The sequence below is a fragment of the Thunnus thynnus genome, chromosome 23, assembly GCF_963924715.1.
Source record: "Thunnus thynnus chromosome 23, fThuThy2.1, whole genome shotgun sequence".
Lineage (NCBI taxonomy): Eukaryota > Metazoa > Chordata > Actinopteri > Scombriformes > Scombridae > Thunnus > Thunnus thynnus.
Window position 1 is genome coordinate 24,482,790 of NC_089539.1, and position 21,217 is coordinate 24,504,006.

The 21,217-nt window shown below is 39.8% G+C and overlaps 7 protein-coding genes across 7 annotated transcripts; 2 read left to right on the forward strand and 5 right to left on the reverse strand.

The window, feature by feature from the left end:
• Positions 1 to 818: 818 nt before the first annotated feature.
• On the reverse strand, positions 819 to 3,306 carry LOC137176050 (histone H3). Its single transcript, XM_067582095.1, has 2 exons — positions 2,748 to 3,306; positions 819 to 1,301 (listed from the first exon to the last, which is right to left on the reverse strand). The coding sequence occupies exon 2, from the start codon at positions 1,277 to 1,279 to the stop codon at positions 869 to 871; it is 411 nt and encodes a 136-aa protein (XP_067438196.1). The 5' UTR covers positions 1,280 to 1,301; positions 2,748 to 3,306; the 3' UTR covers positions 819 to 868.
• A 129-nt stretch (positions 3,307 to 3,435) lies between these two features.
• LOC137176051 (histone H4) lies at positions 3,436 to 3,841 on the reverse strand. The gene has a single exon (XM_067582096.1). The coding sequence runs from the start codon at positions 3,791 to 3,793 to the stop codon at positions 3,482 to 3,484; it is 312 nt and encodes a 103-aa protein (XP_067438197.1). The 5' UTR covers positions 3,794 to 3,841; the 3' UTR covers positions 3,436 to 3,481.
• A 1,397-nt stretch (positions 3,842 to 5,238) lies between these two features.
• On the reverse strand, positions 5,239 to 6,785 carry LOC137176286 (histone H2A-like). The gene has a single exon (XM_067582483.1). The coding sequence runs from the start codon at positions 6,493 to 6,495 to the stop codon at positions 6,112 to 6,114; it is 384 nt and encodes a 127-aa protein (XP_067438584.1). The 5' UTR covers positions 6,496 to 6,785; the 3' UTR covers positions 5,239 to 6,111.
• Positions 6,786 to 7,615: 830 nt separating this feature from the next.
• On the reverse strand, positions 7,616 to 8,526 carry LOC137176283 (histone H1-like). The gene has a single exon (XM_067582481.1). The coding sequence runs from the start codon at positions 8,470 to 8,472 to the stop codon at positions 7,846 to 7,848; it is 627 nt and encodes a 208-aa protein (XP_067438582.1). The 5' UTR covers positions 8,473 to 8,526; the 3' UTR covers positions 7,616 to 7,845.
• A 5,335-nt stretch (positions 8,527 to 13,861) lies between these two features.
• LOC137175854 (histone H1-like) lies at positions 13,862 to 14,732 on the forward strand. Its single transcript, XM_067581767.1, has one exon. The coding sequence runs from the start codon at positions 13,883 to 13,885 to the stop codon at positions 14,501 to 14,503; it is 621 nt and encodes a 206-aa protein (XP_067437868.1). The 5' UTR covers positions 13,862 to 13,882; the 3' UTR covers positions 14,504 to 14,732.
• Positions 14,733 to 15,237: 505 nt separating this feature from the next.
• Positions 15,238 to 15,934, forward strand: LOC137175855 (histone H3). The gene has a single exon (XM_067581768.1). It carries the CDS (start codon positions 15,449 to 15,451, stop codon positions 15,857 to 15,859), a length of 411 nt encoding a protein of 136 aa, XP_067437869.1. The 5' UTR covers positions 15,238 to 15,448; the 3' UTR covers positions 15,860 to 15,934.
• A 32-nt stretch (positions 15,935 to 15,966) lies between these two features.
• On the reverse strand, positions 15,967 to 16,748 carry LOC137175856 (histone H4). Its single transcript, XM_067581769.1, has one exon. The coding sequence runs from the start codon at positions 16,722 to 16,724 to the stop codon at positions 16,413 to 16,415; it is 312 nt and encodes a 103-aa protein (XP_067437870.1). The 5' UTR covers positions 16,725 to 16,748; the 3' UTR covers positions 15,967 to 16,412.
• Between the last annotated feature and the right edge of the window lie 4,469 nt (positions 16,749 to 21,217).

A 21,217-nucleotide genomic window follows, 5' to 3' on the forward strand; every position in this document is an offset into this window, starting at 1 on the left:
GATAAGTGTTTGGACAATTAAACATTTTTTTGTTCTACCTTTGATCCTGCAGGAAAATGTTTTTCATTAGACTATAAAGTGATTTCATATAAATTTATAAGTTAGTGACTAAAATCTTCACAAAAAAACTCATTTTAGCACAACATTATACATTTCTGAATGGATTTACGTTTAGGCTGCAATCTGAGTTTAAACTTGAACATATACAGTTAAAGACCATGTTGTTTCTATTATGTTATGCAGTTATGTGTGTAGTTTAAAATTTCCACTCTATTATGAATAATTTCTCATTCACAGTCTACCTGGATTATTTTACCAGAGACTGTTAAACTGTGTTGGACTTGTATAAAAATAGTGTTGCTGTCTACATTTATTCAAACAATACATGTAAAATAGAGAGTATGAGTTTATAGACCGGGAAAGAAAAAAAACAAAAAAACAAATAGGATAACTGGGTTACACCTCTGAATACTTACTTCTCAAGAGTATATATATATATATATATATATATATATATATATATATATATATATATATATATATATATATATATATATATATATATATATATATATATATATATATATATATATATATATATATATATATATATATATATATATATATATATATATATATATATATAAACTTTTAAGTTATTTAGTCTGCTGTATGTGTACAGAACATCATACTGTTAAGTGTTCACATAACCATCATGGTTCTATTGATACACTTTCAGAATTCACTATAATAAAATGTGGGAGAAGATTAATTACATAAAGTAATGTGATAATAGGACGTGTTGCTCTGTCAGAGAGTTGGTGGCTCTTAAAAGAGCCGTTGTGAGTATCAGCAGGTCTGGGGGAGTTTAAGCTCTCTCTCCGCGGATGCGGCGGGCCAGCTGGATGTCTTTGGGCATGATGGTGACCCTCTTGGCGTGGATGGCGCACAGGTTGGTGTCCTCGAACAGGCCGACCAGGTAAGCCTCGCTGGCCTCCTGCAGAGCCATGACAGCGGAGCTCTGGAAGCGCAGGTCGGTCTTGAAGTCCTGAGCGATCTCCCTCACCAGGCGCTGGAAGGGCAGCTTGCGGATCAGCAGCTCGGTGGACTTCTGGTAGCGACGGATCTCTCTCAGAGCCACGGTACCGGGCCTGTAACGGTGGGGCTTCTTCACTCCGCCGGTGGCCGGGGCGCTCTTACGGGCGGCCTTGGTGGCCAGCTGCTTCCTGGGAGCTTTTCCTCCGGTGGATTTACGGGCGGTCTGCTTGGTTCTGGCCATTTCTCTCTCTGTGAATCTTCCGCTTCAACAGAATAAACAAAGAATGTCGTTTCACTGCGAGCTGCGGCTTTATAAAGGAGGAGCTGCAGCGCGCGCTCCTCCAGGCCGGAGTAGCGCGCGCTGCAGCTCCTCTACTATTGGAGAGGAAATTCAAATTAAACCCCGCCCCCACCTCAGCTGACTAACGGCTCCGGAAGAAAGAAGAAAACAAAGAAAACACGTTTATATGTATCATTTTATCTGAATGACCTTAAGCAACCTCTTACTGCCTTCACATGCGAGCAAGGATTTCTCTTTTCCTTTAGATGACTTCTTCAGGTTCTATAATGGGGATTCTGCGCAATAAACTTCATCGCTTCCGGTTCAGGTCCCCTTTACGAGCTACATTGCGGATGGCGCTGTTTCATTCTAGATGCCTGCAGGAGCTTCCAAAACTGACCGTATATGCAGGCTGACATCTAAAACCTGGAGATGCAAAACTCAGAACAGCTGATCAGTCAGTTCAATCATCTCTGAGTTAAGCGCATGAGTGATAAATAAAAAGAATAATAAAATATATAAAATGCACATTATGTGCAATAGAGATTTCAGGTCAGGCGCTGCTCTAACAAACAGACACAGTTATGACAGAAGGACGCAGAGCTGAAGATGAATTCACGCTGTTCAAAGAAACAACTGATGTACATAAAAGCGGTAACTTTAGAAAGTCCTGAGTAACTAAACTAATATCAAACCAGGATTTAGATTCTGACAGATAGTGAACCTCCACTAATGAATGCTTTGATACAGACTGCATGAACGAGGAAGTGAAACTCTGTAAGATGGAGGAGACAGAGAAACCCAGAGTTGAAGTTAACTCTCTCTCTGTTTCCCTCATCTCAGGGTGAACACGCTCTGTCGATTTATTTCCCCAAACACAGGACTTGTTTGATCAGATGATAACATGTTTACTACTCGCTATCCCACAACCACTTAAAAAAAAAAAAAAAAACCTTTCAAATCCACACAGACATTGTGAGATCATCCATCCAAACACAAAGACTGTGCAGTGATAATATCTACATTGATTGTTTTAAAGCATCAGTTTATCTTTAAACAGCCTTTAAAGAGGCCATATTACACCCATATTTTTCCACAAGTTAACACAGTTCCCTGGAGTCTAAATAAAATGTATCGGAGATGCTTTGATTAAAATACCACAAGGATCAAGCGCTGTAGTCTTCTCATCCTGTATTTTCATCCTTAATTGCAATAAATGGATCAAAAGGTAAAAAAAAACATTGATTTGTAAAAAGTCTGAATTCATCCTTTGTCCGGTTTGTCTGCAAGACGACAAGTTCAGATGGATCAGAGCTATGCTAACACTGCATCTGCTCCATCCACACTAAAAATAACTAAAGACATAAATACAGCAATGACGTTATTGTTTATACATATAAACATACTGTGTAACTTTATGTTAACTCACCGGCGTTTATTACTGATGACAGCAGCGGAGGTGGTGTGTGGTTCCGGTGTTAGCTCCGGCTAGGTTGAGAAGTGAGATTAAACATCCTCAAAAAATCCACTTCCCAATCCCAAAAGTTTAAAAAATAAACTCCTCTTGGCAGTAAAACTGCTCTGAATCAGAGCAGAATCAGGTGTTTATTCCTCCAGAAGACAACAGCAGCAGCGACACCAGACTCTTCAGCCAGTGCTCTGTTAGCAAGCAGCGGCTCTTTGTCCCGCAATACGAATTTTTCACCTTTAGCTTAGTGTAGTTTAGCTTTACCCCATGTGATGTAAGAAGGGGCGTCAAATCTGAATGGCTTGTTGAATCTTTTGAGCACGCCAGCCCACATCAAACTGACTGGCTGGGTGATATTTCAATGCTTGTGTGCTAGTAGAGACCTGAATACATACACAGAAGCACTGAAATAACTTCATAGTTTGGCCTCTTTAATAGTTTCCAGACAGTGTTTTGTCATGGTGTGCAGCTCTGCAGTGATTACTAGAAACAGTAACTTGTAATTTATGTTGACAAATCTGTACCAGAGGGCATCATATCACAAGAAATAAACATTTTCCTATTACAATTTTACTGTATTAAGGTTTAGATAAATCCACTCCAAATGTTAAAACTTTCCTGGAAGGAAACAGCTCTTTTAGAGTAAGTGTGTGGCCCTTAAAAGGACCTTTGTGTTATTGTATTGACTGATGACTTTAACCTCCGAAGCCGTACAGGGTGCGGCCCTGCCTCTTCAGCGCGTAAACCACGTCCATGGCGGTCACGGTCTTCCTCTTGGCGTGCTCGGTGTAGGTGACGGCATCACGGATCACGTTCTCCAGGAACACCTTCAGCACACCGCGGGTCTCCTCGTAGATCAGACCGGAGATACGCTTCACACCGCCGCGGCGAGCCAGACGGCGGATGGCGGGTTTGGTGATTCCCTGGATGTTATCACGGAGAACTTTACGGTGACGCTTAGCGCCTCCTTTACCGAGTCCTTTGCCGCCTTTTCCTCTTCCACTCATCTTCACTGATATAGTTTCTTTATCTGAAATGTTGCACCAGCCTGATGCCCAAAAATATATGTCCGACCTGAGGACGTAATTGAAGACAGAGGCGGGTCTTTTCTCCTTCTTTGGATTTGAGTTTCCTGTCGATATTTAACTTTTTTGGCTCATTAGCGCCTCCAGCTCCTGATAACCAGCTACAACGCCTACAAACAATCCAGAACAAAGCACTCAAACTAGCACACAGACTCCCATCCTACATCAGCAACCACTATATACACACCATAACAGGAATCCAAACCTTAAGACAGAGACACCAAACAATAGCACTGAAATACCTGAGGACAGCGACAAACAATCCTTCACTCCAAAGAACCATAAAGGAAGCAAGATTAACAGTTAACACCCCCCTCTCATTCATTCTACAGCTAACCAAAGACCCTCCAGCCACCAACCCCCCATGACCGACTAACCAAACCTGGATACACAGAATATTACTCCACCTCTGCTGCTTAATATCACCCACATGCACACACATACATAAATGTAGATAAAACACACCAAACACAAGGTTTTTTGTTTTTTTGTTTTTTTTTTTGTTTTGTTTTGTTTTGTTTTGTTTCTGTTCTTGTTTGTGCCTTGGCCCACATGTGTCATGAAATCTCATGAGTCCCCCCACGTCCTTCTGCCTCTCCTCCGCCGACCAAGACCAAGGACACAAGACCACCTACTATGGATAGAAAAGGGCAGAAGCCCTGAGCTATCCCTCCAGGCCCATGAACTTCTAAGTCTAAGCACCTCCAGCTGAACATGAATCAGGGACACTTTATATCTATAAAATGATCAGAATCACAAACAGGTTTATTGCCAAGAAGGTTTTCACTCACAGTGAATAACAGCCAAAATATGCAAAATAGAAATGTACAATAAAATGTGTAAAATATATTCTGAGTGAAAAGAGTTTTTACCAGTTCAAAGTTTAAACTGAAGAGAATGAAATGTACAAAATATGTGCAAATGTTCATAGTGTAAACAGCAGTGTGCAGTTAATAATAATACATGTTTGCGTCAATGTAACGTGCCGTGTTAGATGTGCTGGGTAATGAGTTAATATAAGGTGTGATGTCTATGGGAGGGATAGAGTCCAGGTCCGTCGGGGTCTCGGGTCTTGTTGATGAGGCAGCTGCAGTCAGGAAGAATAAAAACTGACCTTAATTGACTGAGATGCAGTCAGACTGTAATGTGCCACAGCAAAAAGGTTTGAATACTTTTCTAAATGATTTTTAATAAATATACAAAAACAGGTTTTCACTTTGTCATTACTTTGTGAATCCACTGTATCTATAATACAAACATAATGCTGCAGATCACTGTGACTCTGTCATCCTACCTGTCCTCAACATTCTCGTTTGAAAGTCAGAAAACTTTCACTTTCACACAGCAATGAAGCCGACAGAGTCACATATAAAAGAGGTTTAATTTATTTCAAAGCAGACTCGTCTCTGCACAGTTCAGCCCGTCATCAGTGTGAGCGCTCGTGGACTAGAGGTCATAAACCAGAGTCGTGCACTGTGGAATAAAACAGCTGTGATTTGATGGACAGCTGGATGGATGCAGGGACGCACACATACAGTTTATAAGATGCTGACAGCAGTCACACAGTGTTTGAGCCGATATAACAGAAAAACAGTCCATGAGTAGATAGAAGGTCAGAGTGTACGTTGAGTACAGCACAACATTTAGACGGCAGCGTTGCAGCAGGAAAACTATAATCCATAAATACCCAACTCTGCTTTCATTAAAGCATTTATATTATTAATCATAGGGAGCTCAAAGCTGACGCCACTTCTTTTATTAAACATTCTGACAGCTTGTTGTTGACTCAGCTTGTCATCAGGAAGCAGAACATGAACAACAAGACAAATGTGATGACGAGACACTAAAATACGAATCTTCCAGATAAAACTGAACAGCTGCTTGTTCACTTTTGTTCAAACATGTCAGAGCTGCAGTGTTTGCTGTAAATGAATCTTCTCACAGAGTGAAGGATGTTCAGACTGCAAACTGATTTTACTGTTTATAGTGGTGAGAGATTCACTCTGCATCAGTAACTTCAGGGTGATAATGTGTCTGCACCACATAACAATTTATTATGCAACATACTCTACTGCATATTTCAATCAGCAGATCTTTTTACAGGTATTACGATAATAGACACTGAATGAACAATGAACACTTGTGAGTTTCGTTCTCTAAACCGGATGTTGCTCTTTAAGGTAAATGTGGTTGGCTCTTAAAAGAGCCGTTGTTGTGTTGTTGAGGAGCCGGTTCCGTGTTTACTTTTTGGCGGGTTTCTCGGTCTTCTTGGGCAGCAGCACAGCCTGGATGTTGGGCAGCACGCCGCCCTGAGCGATGGTCACTCCGCCCAGCAGCTTGTTGAGCTCCTCGTCGTTGCGGACAGCCAGCTGCAGGTGACGGGGGATGATCCTGGTCTTCTTGTTGTCGCGGGCAGCGTTTCCGGCCAGCTCCAGGATCTCAGCGGTCAGGTACTCCAGCACCGCCGCCAGGTACACCGGGGCTCCGGCACCGACACGCTCCGCATAGTTGCCCTTCCTCAGCAGCCTGTGGACTCTGCCGACCGGGAACTGAAGCCCGGCCCGGGAGGAACGGGTCTTTGCCTTCGCTCTGACCTTACCGGCACCTTTACCACGTCCAGACATTCTTCTGTATTTAACTTCTCTCGTAAAGTGAAACGAAGATGACGCCTGTAAAACTATGTCTGATATATATACAAAGTGTCTCGTCGTTCATTGGTCGAGTACAGCTGCAGTGTGGTCGTCCAATCAGAAAAGGCCACATCAGCGTTACTATAGCAATCATGACACTTCCGCCTCGCAGTAGCTGAGATTTACAGAATAAGACTTAACATCATAATAAAAAGATAAAACTAAAAGCTCATGATAAAATTTTAATGTAATGGTAAAATAATATGTTTTTAGGATACATTTTAATGAATATAAAGAGTTCATTCTCAATTAAGTGAGCTTGACTGAAGTATGATTAATAATACTAGTTTTATTTGTATAGAACTTTTCTTAACCTTGTTACAAATTCCTTTAATAAAGGATATAAAAGATAATGACAAGATTAAAGTAAATACATTTTAGAGTAAAATAAAATATAGAAAAAACAACTAATTATAAACATCAATGTTAAATAACTTAAAATGCAAAAAGTGAAACTGATTTCACCAAATGTAACTGAACTTCGACTGAATTAATCTGAATGAATTAATACTGAATATGTTGTAAATTTGAAATTACTGAGCAGATCTGAGCAGCCACATATTGATACTGGGATTGATGTTGGGCGACTATTTTGATCTTTAACAAAATGGTAAAATACTTCCAAATGACATTCAGATAAATATATATCATTGTATGTAATGTAAATTTGATTTGTTAGTTTACTTTGCAACTAGTATTATACTTGATCATTTTATTTAGGAAACATGGGACTAACATGTGACATGTTAAGTCTTATTCAAGTCATCACTAATGCCAGTTTGAAATCAAATCATGTAAATAAATCATAATTAAATGTCAGTGAGTCATTATAGCAAGTTACACAATTAGTGTAACGAAACCATAATTACAATCACCTGTTATTCCTGATGTTTTTGGCTTCTTGAAGAGCTTTTCTCTCACTGTTATATGCTTCTTACTTTAAACTGGATGTTCATAGTTATACAGTTTAACTATTGTCTTGTTGGTTTAAGATAAAAACTACTATGTAAAAGACACTGCTGGACATGTCACATACAAATAACTGTCAAACATATAAAAATATACATTTATTAGAAAAATAGAACAGCAATACTAAATGTCTTTAACAAACTGAAGAGAATCCTGTAATATACAACTTTCACTCGTTTCCCGAGATGTCAACATTAAAAAAGGAGAAATTATTCAACACACAAACAAAACACGTTTGGAGGAAAAGTGCTCTTTTTGGATTTGGGTGGCTCTTAAAAGAGCCTTTTTTTGGGAGTGAAACCTGCTTTGGAAAGTTTACTTCTTGGCTGGTTTCTTGGCTGCTGCCTTCTTCGCTTTGGGTTTCACCACCTTCTTGGCGGCTTTCTTGGGTGTCGCTGCCTTCTTCACCACCTTCTTTTTCGGGCTCTTTGTGACCTTTTTCACAGACTGTTTCTTGGCTGCTGCGGGTTTCTTGGCCTTCTTGGGAGTCGCTTTCACTGCTTTTGTCTTCTTAGCTGCGGGCTTCTTGGCGGCTGCTGCCTTCTTAGCAGCGGGTTTCTTCGCTGCGGGCTTCTTGGCCTTCACGGCGGGCTTCTTTGCAGCCTTCTTAGGCTTCTCAGCGGCTTTGCTCGCCTTGAAAGATCCGGACGCTCCGGCTCCTTTTGTCTGCACCACAGCTCCTTTCTCCACCAGGCTCTTCACGGCGCGTCTGATGTGGGCACTCTTGTGCTCCACATCGTAGCCCTGAGCCGCCAGGGCCTTCTTCAGGGCGATGTATGAAATACCTTTGCGCTCCTTGGAGGCAGTGATCGCTTTCAAGACGAGCTCGCTGGCGCCGGGTCCGGACTTCTTGGTCGTCTTGGTGGCTTTCTTCTTCGGGGCCTTGGCCGGGGCGGCCGGGGCGGCGGGTGCTGCTGGGGCGGCGGGAGCAACTTCTGCCATCGTAGTATCGAGTATCTTCTCACAACTAGTCTTATCAGACTGATAATCGACCGGCAGCAACGAGAGGGACTTAAACACACCATGAGAACCGTGGAGACTCAACCCAGCCTGCTGCTTCCCAGAGCATCAGGAACACAGCCACACTTGTGTTTTCTCGCCACATATAAATGTATAAAATACACATTTAAACGAAACAATCAAGTGTAAAATTTAATCCAGCGGATAGCGATGAAGTTCTTCTTCATGTGGAAGCTCCGTAAATATTTGAACTTTTCTGTATTTAATTTGGGAGGCGTTTAAACCTCTCCTATCTGCCGCGGAGTGAGGCTCTGCGCGGTGACTTTTCTCTGTTATTTCCGTCCTAAATGCTTCGAAATACACCAGAAGTCCACTAAAAATATGTAGATAGTGAGAGGACATGTTTGTTTCGAGTACCAAAGTAAAAAAAGTCCCCATCTGTGAATATGTTTTTAATAAACTGACGTTATTTCGGTATCTGCAAGCACACTCAACGTGGATGCCATTTGCACCTCCTATGACACAGTTAGTGTTTGTCCTTTATTTCCTATGTTTATTATTTTTAATTCATACTTAATACAATGATACTTATATTATAGTTATTACAATCTGACATGTGTGACACAGATAGATGGATATATTTCGTTTTGTAGAATATGAATCGGACCAAGCAACCAATTACTCAAATGAGGAAGATATAACCAGACACCCAGGAAGGGGCTTTGGGGGAAAAGAAGCCACTTAAATAACAAGCAAAAATCTTTGAGTAATATAACTAAACAATTCAAAGGACTTATTATGATACTTAAATACATGGAAAAACACATTACAAATTTAAATTCTCAAAGTAATGGGAGTTATATAGTTGAATCACACTGTCAATGTGAAAAGACCACACATTGACAGTATAGCTATAATGAATAAGCCCTGAATGCAGTGAAAGTAAATATGTACAATTAAAATATATTAAAAAGCAGCTATATTTGTTATGCTCTAACTTCAGAGTTGCCAGTTTTGTGAGGTACACCAAGCTGAAACTAATGCAGTCTAATTACAACAGTCTAAACTATTTGATATAAACCAGACAAACTCTCTAAAACAAACAAAATCAGATCATTATAGCTTTGACTTTTAGCTAGAAATGCCTAATAAACTGGCAACTGAGTGTTGTTAGGGCCGGAGCACAAAAGTGCCAGGGGCCCTAACCGTCCCTGGCACTGAAAGTGTGAGGAACGTCTTGTTTTTGTACAGATTATTAGGGCCTGAGCATGAAAGTGCCAGGGGCCCGACAGTCCAGCCACTGCATTCTTGAGGGGCTTGGGATGCTCAAAAAGTCACAAAAATTGGCACACATGTCAGAACTGACGAAAATTGCAAAAGTCCTGGTGACTGGGCCCGGGCGTGGCCAGCGGGCTCTATAGCGCCCCCAAACGCAGTGCCATGTTGGAATAAACTTGCTTTGATCTTCATGAAATTCAGTTGAATCATTGCTCTCATCATTTTGGTCACAATACATATTTTTTTAATACTTTTTTTCCAGACAGGAAGTCAGCCATTTTGTGTGTCAATTTTAACTTCACCAACACATTTGAGGCCTTTAGGATGCACAAAAACTCACAGACTTTGCACTCATGTTCCACCTGGTAAGTATTTCGATTTGATATCGTAATTGGGCTTGGGCATGGCATGTCGGCTCTATAGCGCCCCCTGATTACTTTTAGCATTTTTGAGGTGCTAGGGGTGCTTGAAAACTCACTAAACTTTGCACAGGGATCAGAAGTGGCGTAACTTGATATCTGATGTGGGTCTTGGGTTTGGGTTTGGCAAAATGGCTCGTGGGCACCCCCTAGAAAATTTCAAAGTCAAAGCCCCCAACTTTAAATTTAATACAGATGTACAAAATTTGGTTGGCAGATGAAACAGGCTTTACCAGGCTTTAAACATAAAGCCTCATGGAGACATACCCTAAGTCCAACAGGAAGTCAGCCATTTTTGTATTTATTGTGCAATTTTTCCACAAAGTGCAGCCATTTACAGGCTTTGTAAACAGAATTAACCCAAGCAACTTCAAATTTTATAGGTGATATCTTAAGACCATTGTGATGCTAAATTGCAAAGCTTTTCATGAAAAAGGAAATTGTTGTAACTTAAATGTACATTGTCCAATCTGCCCCAGATTTCTCATATTTGAGTCCAGGCCTGAACAGATCTACATGTCAACATTGAGTCAGAGTCATAGCACCACCTACTGACTGAGGAAGTCAGGCTTATGTGACAAACATCATCCAGTTTACATGAAATTTACATGGTGTGGTCTACAAATGATATACAACATGACATACAATTAGTGAGTGTTCTCTGGTGCCACATAGTGGACACAGGAAGTGATAGGTATCTCCTACATGCAATGTCCAATATTCAACATCCATGTCAGTTGCCCTCTGGTAAATGTATTGCTGCAATAGTATTTCACTTATGTAGTATTGCCTACGGCTAACAGGAAGTAAAGCCTAAATGACACCTAGTTCATGAAATGTAAAGGCAATTTCCAATATGTCATCTCCAGCTTCACATACAGCACACAAAAAAGAATATATTGTCCAATAATCCTGAAAATTCAGAGACATGTCAACCGACCTCCAGTAGCGATACCACGGCTGTGGCTATCTCTGACACACGTGAGGTGCGAGGGTTCGTTCATCGCTGCTTGCAGCTTTAAATCTTGTATTATATTTCGTAAGAATTTCCTCTTCTTCATTAACTTCATTAACAAGCTGGAATCAGAGAAGAATTCTTAAAGAATGACACTAATCAATGAATTGATTATCAAAATAGTTGGTGATTAATTTGATAGTTGGCAACTAATCAACTAATCATCGCAGCTCTACCTTTGTTGCTCTCATTAAGGGCTTGTAAATTAACATATTAAATATGACAGATTAAAGGACAGGCTATTAAGCTGACGTTATTATATTATACAGTATTTACATATTATTATTAAATGTAACATGTAATAATATAGTGACTATACTTTAAGGCAAGGCACTTTTATTTATGGTGTATTTTTTTACAGGTAAAGTCAATGTTTTTACATTAAAGTGACAGTTAACATGTACAGAAACATGCAATAAACAATAAACTTGCATTATCTGACAGACAAAAAGACCCACAAAGTAACTACTTATAGCCAAAGAAATATATAAATATGGTTCTCAGCCTGAGGGTCCAGTCCCAAGATCATTAATGGGTGAAGAAAGAAAAACTACTGTATTTTTTCTGTTAAACCAATTTTTTTGATTGTTCTGACTTTGTTCTTGTTTTCTATAAAATGCTGAACACTTCAATACTCGATGAGTAGTCACAAGTAAATATCGCTTCATTCATTTTAAAGCGGGATTACGAGCCAATATGTTGGAAAGCACTGCTTAAGATTTCAGTCTGCACTTTCTTTTAGAGAACACTAACATCACATTTACCTGAAACTGATTTTATTCCATGTAGGCTTCAGGAGGAAAATCACCATCTGATGACATGCTGATATCAGACTGTAGTCAATGAGCAGGTTAGAAATATACTTAACCATTACATAATTGAAATAATCTTAAAATATTAAAGTTGATTCTGTATTGCATTGGAAAAAATAAATAAAGAAAATGTAATATAGTATCAATTACAGTAGCTTCAGCTTTGCATATATTGTAGTTGCTATTTATCAATAATCCAAATCAAATTTAAAATCAAAGGCCATGGATGCATCATGAGGATGTGACGTATGCAGGGAAATAAGTTCATAGTCCAAACAAAGTATTGCGTTTTTCTTTAGGTTAATTCATCAAATGTCAGCAAGCAAACAATAGGACACAGAAATCCTGGCTCCTGAAAACCATAGACTGTCCCATTGACCCTCCAGGTGCATGCTGGTCCCAAACCTGCCCACCTACCTGTATCACCTGAATCTCACAAAACAAAACAAAATGCCAGCAAATCAAACTAAATATGCTTAACAAAACAAATGATCACCACAAGTTAATACCATTGAAATCATGTCTAATTAAAGAACACTCAAAAGACATACTAATTATTAATAAAACAGCAAACAAATGAATAATTAGCTCCTACATGTGCCATGTAAAGCTAACTGCTCTGTACTGAATCTGTTTGAGCCTTGTTGTTTGTGTAATCAAGCAAAGACAGAATGACAGTATGCCAACTCATTTAAGATAAAAGTATTAACCAGTTTCTTGGATTCAGCTTGACATATTAATTCTCAAACTCCTGATATGTTCCTCAAGTCATAGAAAGCCACTTAGGTTACTGATGTAACTAAAAGTTAAGATAACAAAATAACAGACATTGTTGATGCGCTCACTTCTTTTCAGAGACACTGGATAACTTTCCTGTGTCAGGTTTTTGGATCTATGTAGAATCAAATATTCAAAAACATATTCAAGTCTACCTTCAATAATCATGTATAAGACCGATGAGCCAGGCTGCTTTTAAACCAAAAACAATTTAAACCCAATTGTAGTTTGGAAATCAGCTGAAAACATTTGCATTCCAAGATATTTTTTACGTGAATAATACTACTACATACTTAACAATAAATCAGTACCCTGACACTTATCAGATTTATATACTTATTACATTTACATTTTTTTATTCAATAATGTAATTCACCACAACTTAACACATGTCTTATTGGGTCACAGGAGAAGCTTGTGTTCAGTAGATCACATCATCCAAAATGAAAAATAAATACGTAAAATGTTCATTTTTTGTGCATTCATTTTAATGACAGACAGTTTTTCTAAGTACATGTGAAGTTATAACGCAGACTAAAATAAATGATATACACAATGACTGTGTGTCATAGGTGTAGAGTCCTGACTCGAGTGTGCTTGCAGACGCCAAACTAACCTCAGTTTAATACAAAATTATTGGCAGGAACGGAGTGTTTTTACTTTTAGTCTTTGAACAAACATCCCCTTTCACTAACTAACTGGTTTTACTGGGCTTACAAAGTATTTTAAAGCATTTCGGAGTGAATTTATTGGGAAAAGTCCCGGAGCATTGCCTCACACGGAAGTAGTTGGCGGAGGTTTACAGGCTTCCCAGACGAAATACAAAACTCTCCAAAGCTTTATTTGATTTACACATGAAGAGACACTTCCCCGCTATCAGCCCAGTTTGAATTTAGAGGTTAGTAATGTTTCCCAGTGTTTATTTTACACATTTATATGTGGAGAGAAAACACAAGTGTGGCTGTGTTCCTGTTGCTCTGAGGAGCAGTAGGCCGGGTTGAGTCTCCGCGGTTCTCATGATGTGTTTAAGTGCCTCTCATTGGTGTCGGTCTATTTACAGTCTACTCAGATTCGCTGATCAACACGAGACGATGGCAGAAGTCGCCCCAGCAGCACCCGCCGCCCCGGCCGCACCGGCCAAGGCTCCGAAGAAAAAAGCCACCAAGGCGACCAAGAAGTCCGGACCCGGCGCCAGCGAGCTCGTCCTGAAAGCGATCACTGCCTCCAAGGAGCGTAAAGGTATTTCATACATCGCCCTGAAGAAGGCCCTGGCAGCTCAGGGCTACGATGTGGAGCACAAGAGTGCCCACATCAGGCGCGCCGTGAAGAGCCTGGTGGAGAAAGGAGCTGTGGTGCAGACAAAAGGAACCGGAGCTTCTGGATCTTTCAAGGCGAGCAAAGCCGCTGAGAAGCCCAAGAAGCCCGCAGCAAAGAAGCCCGCCGTGAAGGCCAAGAAGCCCGCAGCGAAGAAACCCGCTGCTAAGAAGGCAGCAGCCGCCAAGAAGCCCGCAGCTAAGAAGACAAAAGCAGTGAAAGCGACTCCCAAGAAGGCCAAGAAACCCGCAGCAGCCAAGAAACAGTCTGTGAAAAAGGTCACAAAGAGCCCGAAAAAGAAGGTGGTGAAGAAGGCAGCGACACCCAAGAAAGCCGCCAAGAAGGTGGTGAAACCCAAAGCGAAGAAGGCAGCAGCCAAGAAACCAGCCAAGAAGTAAACTTTCCAAAGCAGGTTTCACTCCCAAAAAAAGGCTCTTTTAAGAGCCACCCAAATCCAAAAAGAGCACTTTTCCTCCAAACGTGTTTTGTTTGTGTGTTGAATAATTTCTCCTTTTTTAATGTTGACATCTCGGGAAACGAGTGAAAGTTGTATATGACAGGATTCCCTTCAGTTTTTAAAGACACTTGGTATTGCTGTTCTATTTTTCTAATAAATGTATATTTTTATATGTTTGGCAGTTATTTGTATTTGACATGTCCGGCTGATTAGAAACTTGAAACGTGTCGTATCGATTCTATCTATGTATTTATCTTTTTTATAAAACATCACTTATTAAATAGTTGGTAGATTAAAATATATCCATGTTAATATTGTTCTCTAACCAGGTAATATTGATATAACTGATTATTTCCATTGATATTCCAAATCTTGTTTATTCTAGAAATGAGTTTTACAGTGTGTTTTACAATATATAAATCAGTTTGCAATAGTTTTTCCTCAAATTATTTTTTATTTTATAAATTATAAACACCCATAACGGGAACAAAATGAAAGAAGAAAGAAATAGGGGAGAAAAAGCAGTACTTAAATAATTATCTTTTGTCCATATAATTTTTCCCCATAAAAATATATTAGATCTCTTTTATGTTAATGAATCTTTGTCCCACACAACATCAGATACAACTTTTAAATGGATCAATAAATGATGAAATAAACGAGTTGTTTCTGTGTCAGTAAAGGTTTAATAATCATACTCTTCCTCTCAGCGGTTAGTAGTTGGTTTTGATTTTTAATGCTTTCCTCTGATAGGTGTTCTGCTGTGTCACGTGCATACAGAGGACCAATAGGCGTTGCCAACGTCTCAGCGCCGCGTATATAAAGCAGAAACTCCGCAGTTAAAGACAACTGATTCTTTAGAAGAGAAAGTTGACATAAAGTCGCGATGGCCAGAACCAAGCAGACCGCCCGTAAATCTACCGGAGGCAAAGCTCCCAGGAAGCAGCTGGCCACCAAGGCCGCCCGTAAGAGCGCCCCGGCCACCGGCGGAGTGAAGAAGCCCCACCGTTACAGGCCCGGTACCGTGGCTCTGAGAGAGATCCGCCGCTACCAGAAGTCCACCGAGCTGCTGATCCGCAAGCTGCCCTTCCAGCGCCTGGTGAGGGAGATCGCTCAGGATTTCAAGACCGACCTGCGCTTCCAGAGCTCCGCTGTCATGGCTCTGCAGGAGGCCAGCGAGGCTTACCTGGTCGGCCTGTTCGAGGACACCAACCTGTGCGCCATCCACGCTAAGAGGGTCACCATCATGCCCAAAGACATCCAGCTGGCCCGCCGCATCCGTGGAGAGAGAGCTTAAACTCCCCCAGACCTGCTGATACTCACAACGGCTCTTTTAAGAGCCACACATCTACTTTAGAGAGCTGCTCTCCTGTTATTAACCAATACTGCAGAATCTGTCTAGAATGTTTAACTAGCAGGTTATTATTTGAAAAGTCAAACGGCAAATGCCAAAACAAAGACACAACCAATATTCCTTAAGGGGTTCTTTATTCCCAAGATGAACGAAACAGGCTGTTATCTAGAATAAGTTACACCTGAAGATTTACAGTACATAGTACAACGTCCTCTGGTCTAACAAGGGTGCAAGTGTTTACTTCCTGAGAGTCACTTATCAAAGTAGTAGTACTGAGTTACTTTATTCTTCAAAGTCAGGTCTCTAGGGAATAAGTCATGTGCCATGTGAGATTGTTTAAAATTGTAATCACCATCCAACGCCACATTATATTCAAGCCTCTTCATACATGAAATTGTGAAGTTACTACAGTAAAAACACGGATATCGTCTCTTAGAGGAAGTGGCGGCTCTTAAAAGAGCCTTTGTGTTCTTGTCTCAGCGGGTCTGGATCAGGTTTAACCTCCGAAGCCGTACAGGGTGCGGCCCTGCCTCTTCAGCGCGTAGACCACGTCCATGGCGGTCACGGTCTTCCTCTTGGCGTGCTCGGTGTAGGTGACGGCATCACGGATCACGTTCTCCAGGAACACCTTCAGCACACCGCGGGTCTCCTCGTAGATCAGACCGGAGATACGCTTCACGCCGCCGCGGCGAGCCAGACGGCGGATGGCGGGTTTGGTGATTCCCTGGATGTTATCACGGAGGACTTTACGGTGACGCTTAGCGCCTCCTTTACCGAGTCCTTTGCCGCCTTTTCCTCTTCCGCTCATTTTTTTCGATTTGTTACTTCTACGGTGAAGACAAACTGATGTCGACTTTCCGCAGAGCACCGTATATAAATCCTTTCTGCGGACGTAAGTGAAGTCAGTCAGCTCGCGCTCTGATTTCTGGCCAAGTTTCCGCTTCCTGTAACTAAGTTAAGAAAGAATAATAAGGCACTGCATATCCGGCTAAGACATTGAGCCTTCAAAATAAAAGCAAAACTATAACAGGAAAAAAATCAAACGACTATCACAGTATAGTAATTAATTTACCTTTTAATTACCATCGATTTCAACCACCCACTACACCAAATCAGCTACAATATTAAATAAATATATAAAAACATTGTTTATATTATATATTGTTTTGAGTTAAAAGCATTGTTTAAAGCCAGTTTATTCTATTTAACTGAAGCCCTTGACTGACTAATTAAATGAGGATCCCGTTTCTGTTTCTTTTTTGTTGTTGTAGTAGTTGTTTCTAGAATAAAGAAAATCTCTGAGACACAAAGCTGTGCAGTGTCTGTGTGAGTGTATGAACTTTGGTGGTGGAAGTGGTTGTGATATAAGGGGCACCAGCTAAACTCTTGCCTAGGGCACCAAACTGGTCACAGCCAGCTCTGCATACAGTAAAATATTTTGGACCCTCTTCAAAGAAGTATAAATAAATAAATCTGTGCTGTTTGGAGTAGGGAATTACCATTTAAAGACTGATATTTATACAGCATTAACCTGCTTTTGATTTTTGGAAAGTGCCACATTCATGTCAGAAAATTCTCAATCCAAACACCAAACTTGTATGTTTTAATGCCACTTTTAGTATCAGAGTAGTATGGCAGAGACTTGCTATGCCATAAAAACTGTCTCTCATATACGTTCAACCCTCAATCATTTGTAGCATCATTTGTTTTTTATTTAATATTTACCTGTGATGTCTGCATCGCATATCTTAGATCCAGTTTTGTTTGCTCCTCCTAATTTATTTCATCTTTAAAGATTTTTTCTTTTTAAAGCGCATCATATCATTAATTAAAACATTTTTTCTACAAGACATTAATCCCAACTTTAACCACAAATAATGAATTATGTAAATAATAGAATATATGTTAAAGACAAAGTGTGTAATCTCAATGTAAAGTTAAAAACAGGATTGAAACCTCCTTTTGCTCTTGAATCATACATACAGTATAAATCCCCAACGTCACCAACTAGTGGAAATAATCTTCTGGTAAATATTTCTGTAGAAGTTCACACTGTGTGTCGGGAACATGTGAGTTAATTTTGACCCATTTAACTAATCAAAAGGAACAACGTACTTGTGATCCTGCATTAGCAGGCAAGAGGACCGCACTATTCATAAATGTGTCTACAATTTGCAGGTAACAGTCATTTGTAAAACGGACCCCAGCTCTATAATGTTCAAATCATTTGTTATCATGTTGATATGTGAAATATTCAGAAGACAGAACCTTTGGCTTTAAAAATGAAACAAATATATCTTTTTGTTTAGAATAAACTGATTGGGAAGTTTTAAGACAAACAAAATTTTATTAATCTTAATATGATTATTTCCCTGCTTTTTAAGTACTTTCCATCTTTTATTGTGTGTAAAGATCTTAATGGCCATCCTTAAAGGACAGGTTCACAAGCTTTCAATTGTGTCTTAAAACAACATGTGAATATTAAAGCTGTTTTTCTTGCTGTAATCATTCCTCCTGTTCATACTGACCATTAGAAGATCCCTTCATAATGACCTTACAATGGAAGTGATGGAGGACAAAATCCACAGTCCTCCTTCTGTGCAAAAAATGTATTTAAAAGTTTATCTGAAGCTAATATGAAGCTTCAGCGTCCAAATGAGTCAAATCAAGTAGATATCTTTCAACATTACAGTCTTTTTAGTGCCAAAGTTCCTCTTTTTGTTACTATACTTCCACCTGCAGCTCAACAGGGAAACACTGTCCGAGGAAACACAAAGAGAGAATTTGATGCTAAAAGGAATTTGATGCCACTTGATATGACTAACTCAGACTGCTGAAGACTCATGTAAGCTTCACAGAGACTTTGAAATGACTGTGTGGACACACTGTGGATTTTGGCCTCCATCACTTCCATTGAAAACACATTTGAAGGATCTTTTAATATCCAGTATGAACAGGAGGAATGATTACAGCGAGGAAAACCTCTTTCACTGCTCATATGGACATCTGACTGCTGTTATAGACACACTGGAGACATGGTGAACCCGTCCTTTAATGAATGTGTTTACTACATGGTAAATCTGAAATGACACACAGAAGTCTTCACAATGGCGCCATCTAGTGGTATAAAATGCAATGCAACCTTCCTCATTGCTCCTAAATCAACAGCAAACAGCCACATTTGAGTTTGTTTCAGTTTATTTCATAACTCTTCTGCATATATTATTAACAGTTTAACAAACAGGATTCTTTTTGTTAAAAACACAATGTAACATTAACGGGATGAGGTTTAACATGTGATACACTTAAACCACTTATACACAGAGAACGTCAGAAGTTTTGGCTTATTCAGACCAATTTGGCAGCGTTGTTTTGGGGAACGGTGTCAGCAAAGGTACTTGATGGACGGAGGCAGTTTCACGGATGATTCACACTCACAGGCAGCAAAGTCTACTGAAACTACCTCCACTACTGTTGGCAGAACACAACATCCCTGGGTGAATATGAATGTAGGGCTGTATTCAAACAAAATCATGCATTTGTTTAAAAAATAAAATAAAATACACTTTGCAGGTACGCCTACAAACAGTCGCTTTTCAAAAATATTGAAAAATGTCAAAAATGCAAAATGTGCATTTTGTGCACCACGAGCCCCAGTTTGTGCCTCTGAGGGGTTTTCATCATGATTACACTCCAGCCACAGAAACAAGCTGCTCTCGTCATTAAAACTAAGCATAAATCAAACTTTGAAAATCCAAAAAGCTTTCCTAATTCTGAGATATTTAAAGACTCTTATATCCCAACTGTACAAAAATATTCCACCTCTTGTTCCGTAAAGTAGATTTTAAACCAGTTTCACAAGCTGTGACTCTTCAACCAAACAAAGAAGGAAACCTAAAGTGACATTTTGTTATGCATCACCAAAATACAGACATTTTTTTGTCGGGTTCATTTTAAGTATTATTTTCTGTTGTTTCATATTTTCATACATTAATAACATGTTTATATTTTCTATGCTTCCTGCAAGACGAGAAAGAAAATATGGCCACGTACTTTTAATGTACTTTTGCTCTGGGGTTTGGTATGAATTAAGCAGAACTCTTTCTACAAATCAAGTAGAACTTTTTGTACAACTTAAGTAGAACTCTTGATACAAATTAAGTAAACTCTTTGTACAAATTCTTAATTAAGTGAACTTTCACGCCAGATGTGCAACTGTTCATGCCCGTGCACATGACAGATCATTTTTGTTGATGTAATCCTCGTCCCTACAGCAGCACAGCGGAGCTCTTTGCTTGATGGAATTAGATGGAACCACCAAAACCACCTGGAGAAAAACCTATAACTGTTACAATGACCACAATGCAAAGCTTAGTGTGTGTAACTTGGTTCTCATAATTAGAGAAATGGTCCAACAATAGCATATGTAAAGTATTTAAGTGATCATGACAGCAAAGCCCCCCAATAACGATACATTTTGGAGGGAAGGGATTGAAAAAAAAACAGTTGCCATGTTACATTTAAATCAGCATTAACATCACAAGTAGAAACAATAATTAAACATTTTGTTTCTTTTGTTGGAATAAAGCCAAAATGTTTTTTTATATGACAGATCAAATTCCTACTTTCGGTTGTACTGATGGTCCAATTCAACACAGTCTGGAAAAATCCAACATATCCATGATCAGATAGCCACAAGCAGGCAATACTGTCGGACATTCATCCTCCATTAGAATGAATGACTTCCTGTCTCTGTTAATCTGAGTTGTGCAAGCAGTGTTAAGGCCTCAGTATGCGTCAAACAAAGTGCTTGTTGAGTCCTCAAACGTCTGAAACCTACTCCCCCAACACCTTTCCCATTTTGGAATTTGAGGCTGCGTCTCACAATTTTTGTAACTTTCTGAAACCTATAATCACAAAGTTTGGAGGTGTGAAAGTATGCAGGGTTTGATCTTATAAGGGTGTTTTCAAAGCTGCGTAGTTCAGTGTGATTAAATAGGATTCTGCTTGGTTTTCCACCTTGTTACGATTCATTTGGGCAGATCTGAACTGAGCAACCGGACCAAAACAACCACACAGAGACTCTTTGAGGAAGTGATCAAACCTCCATCTGATGACTACAAGGCTGCCGGAGAATGAATCGAGGTCTGACCTGGACTAACAACCAAGCACGTTGTCTTCTTGATATTTGCGCAGATAGGAACTTCTTCAGGATCTTCTTCCTATGTTTACGTTCTCACTCCCACCCCAGACACATCTGACCAATGAGAGGAGAGAGCGTTCTCACCTGGATTTTAGTGA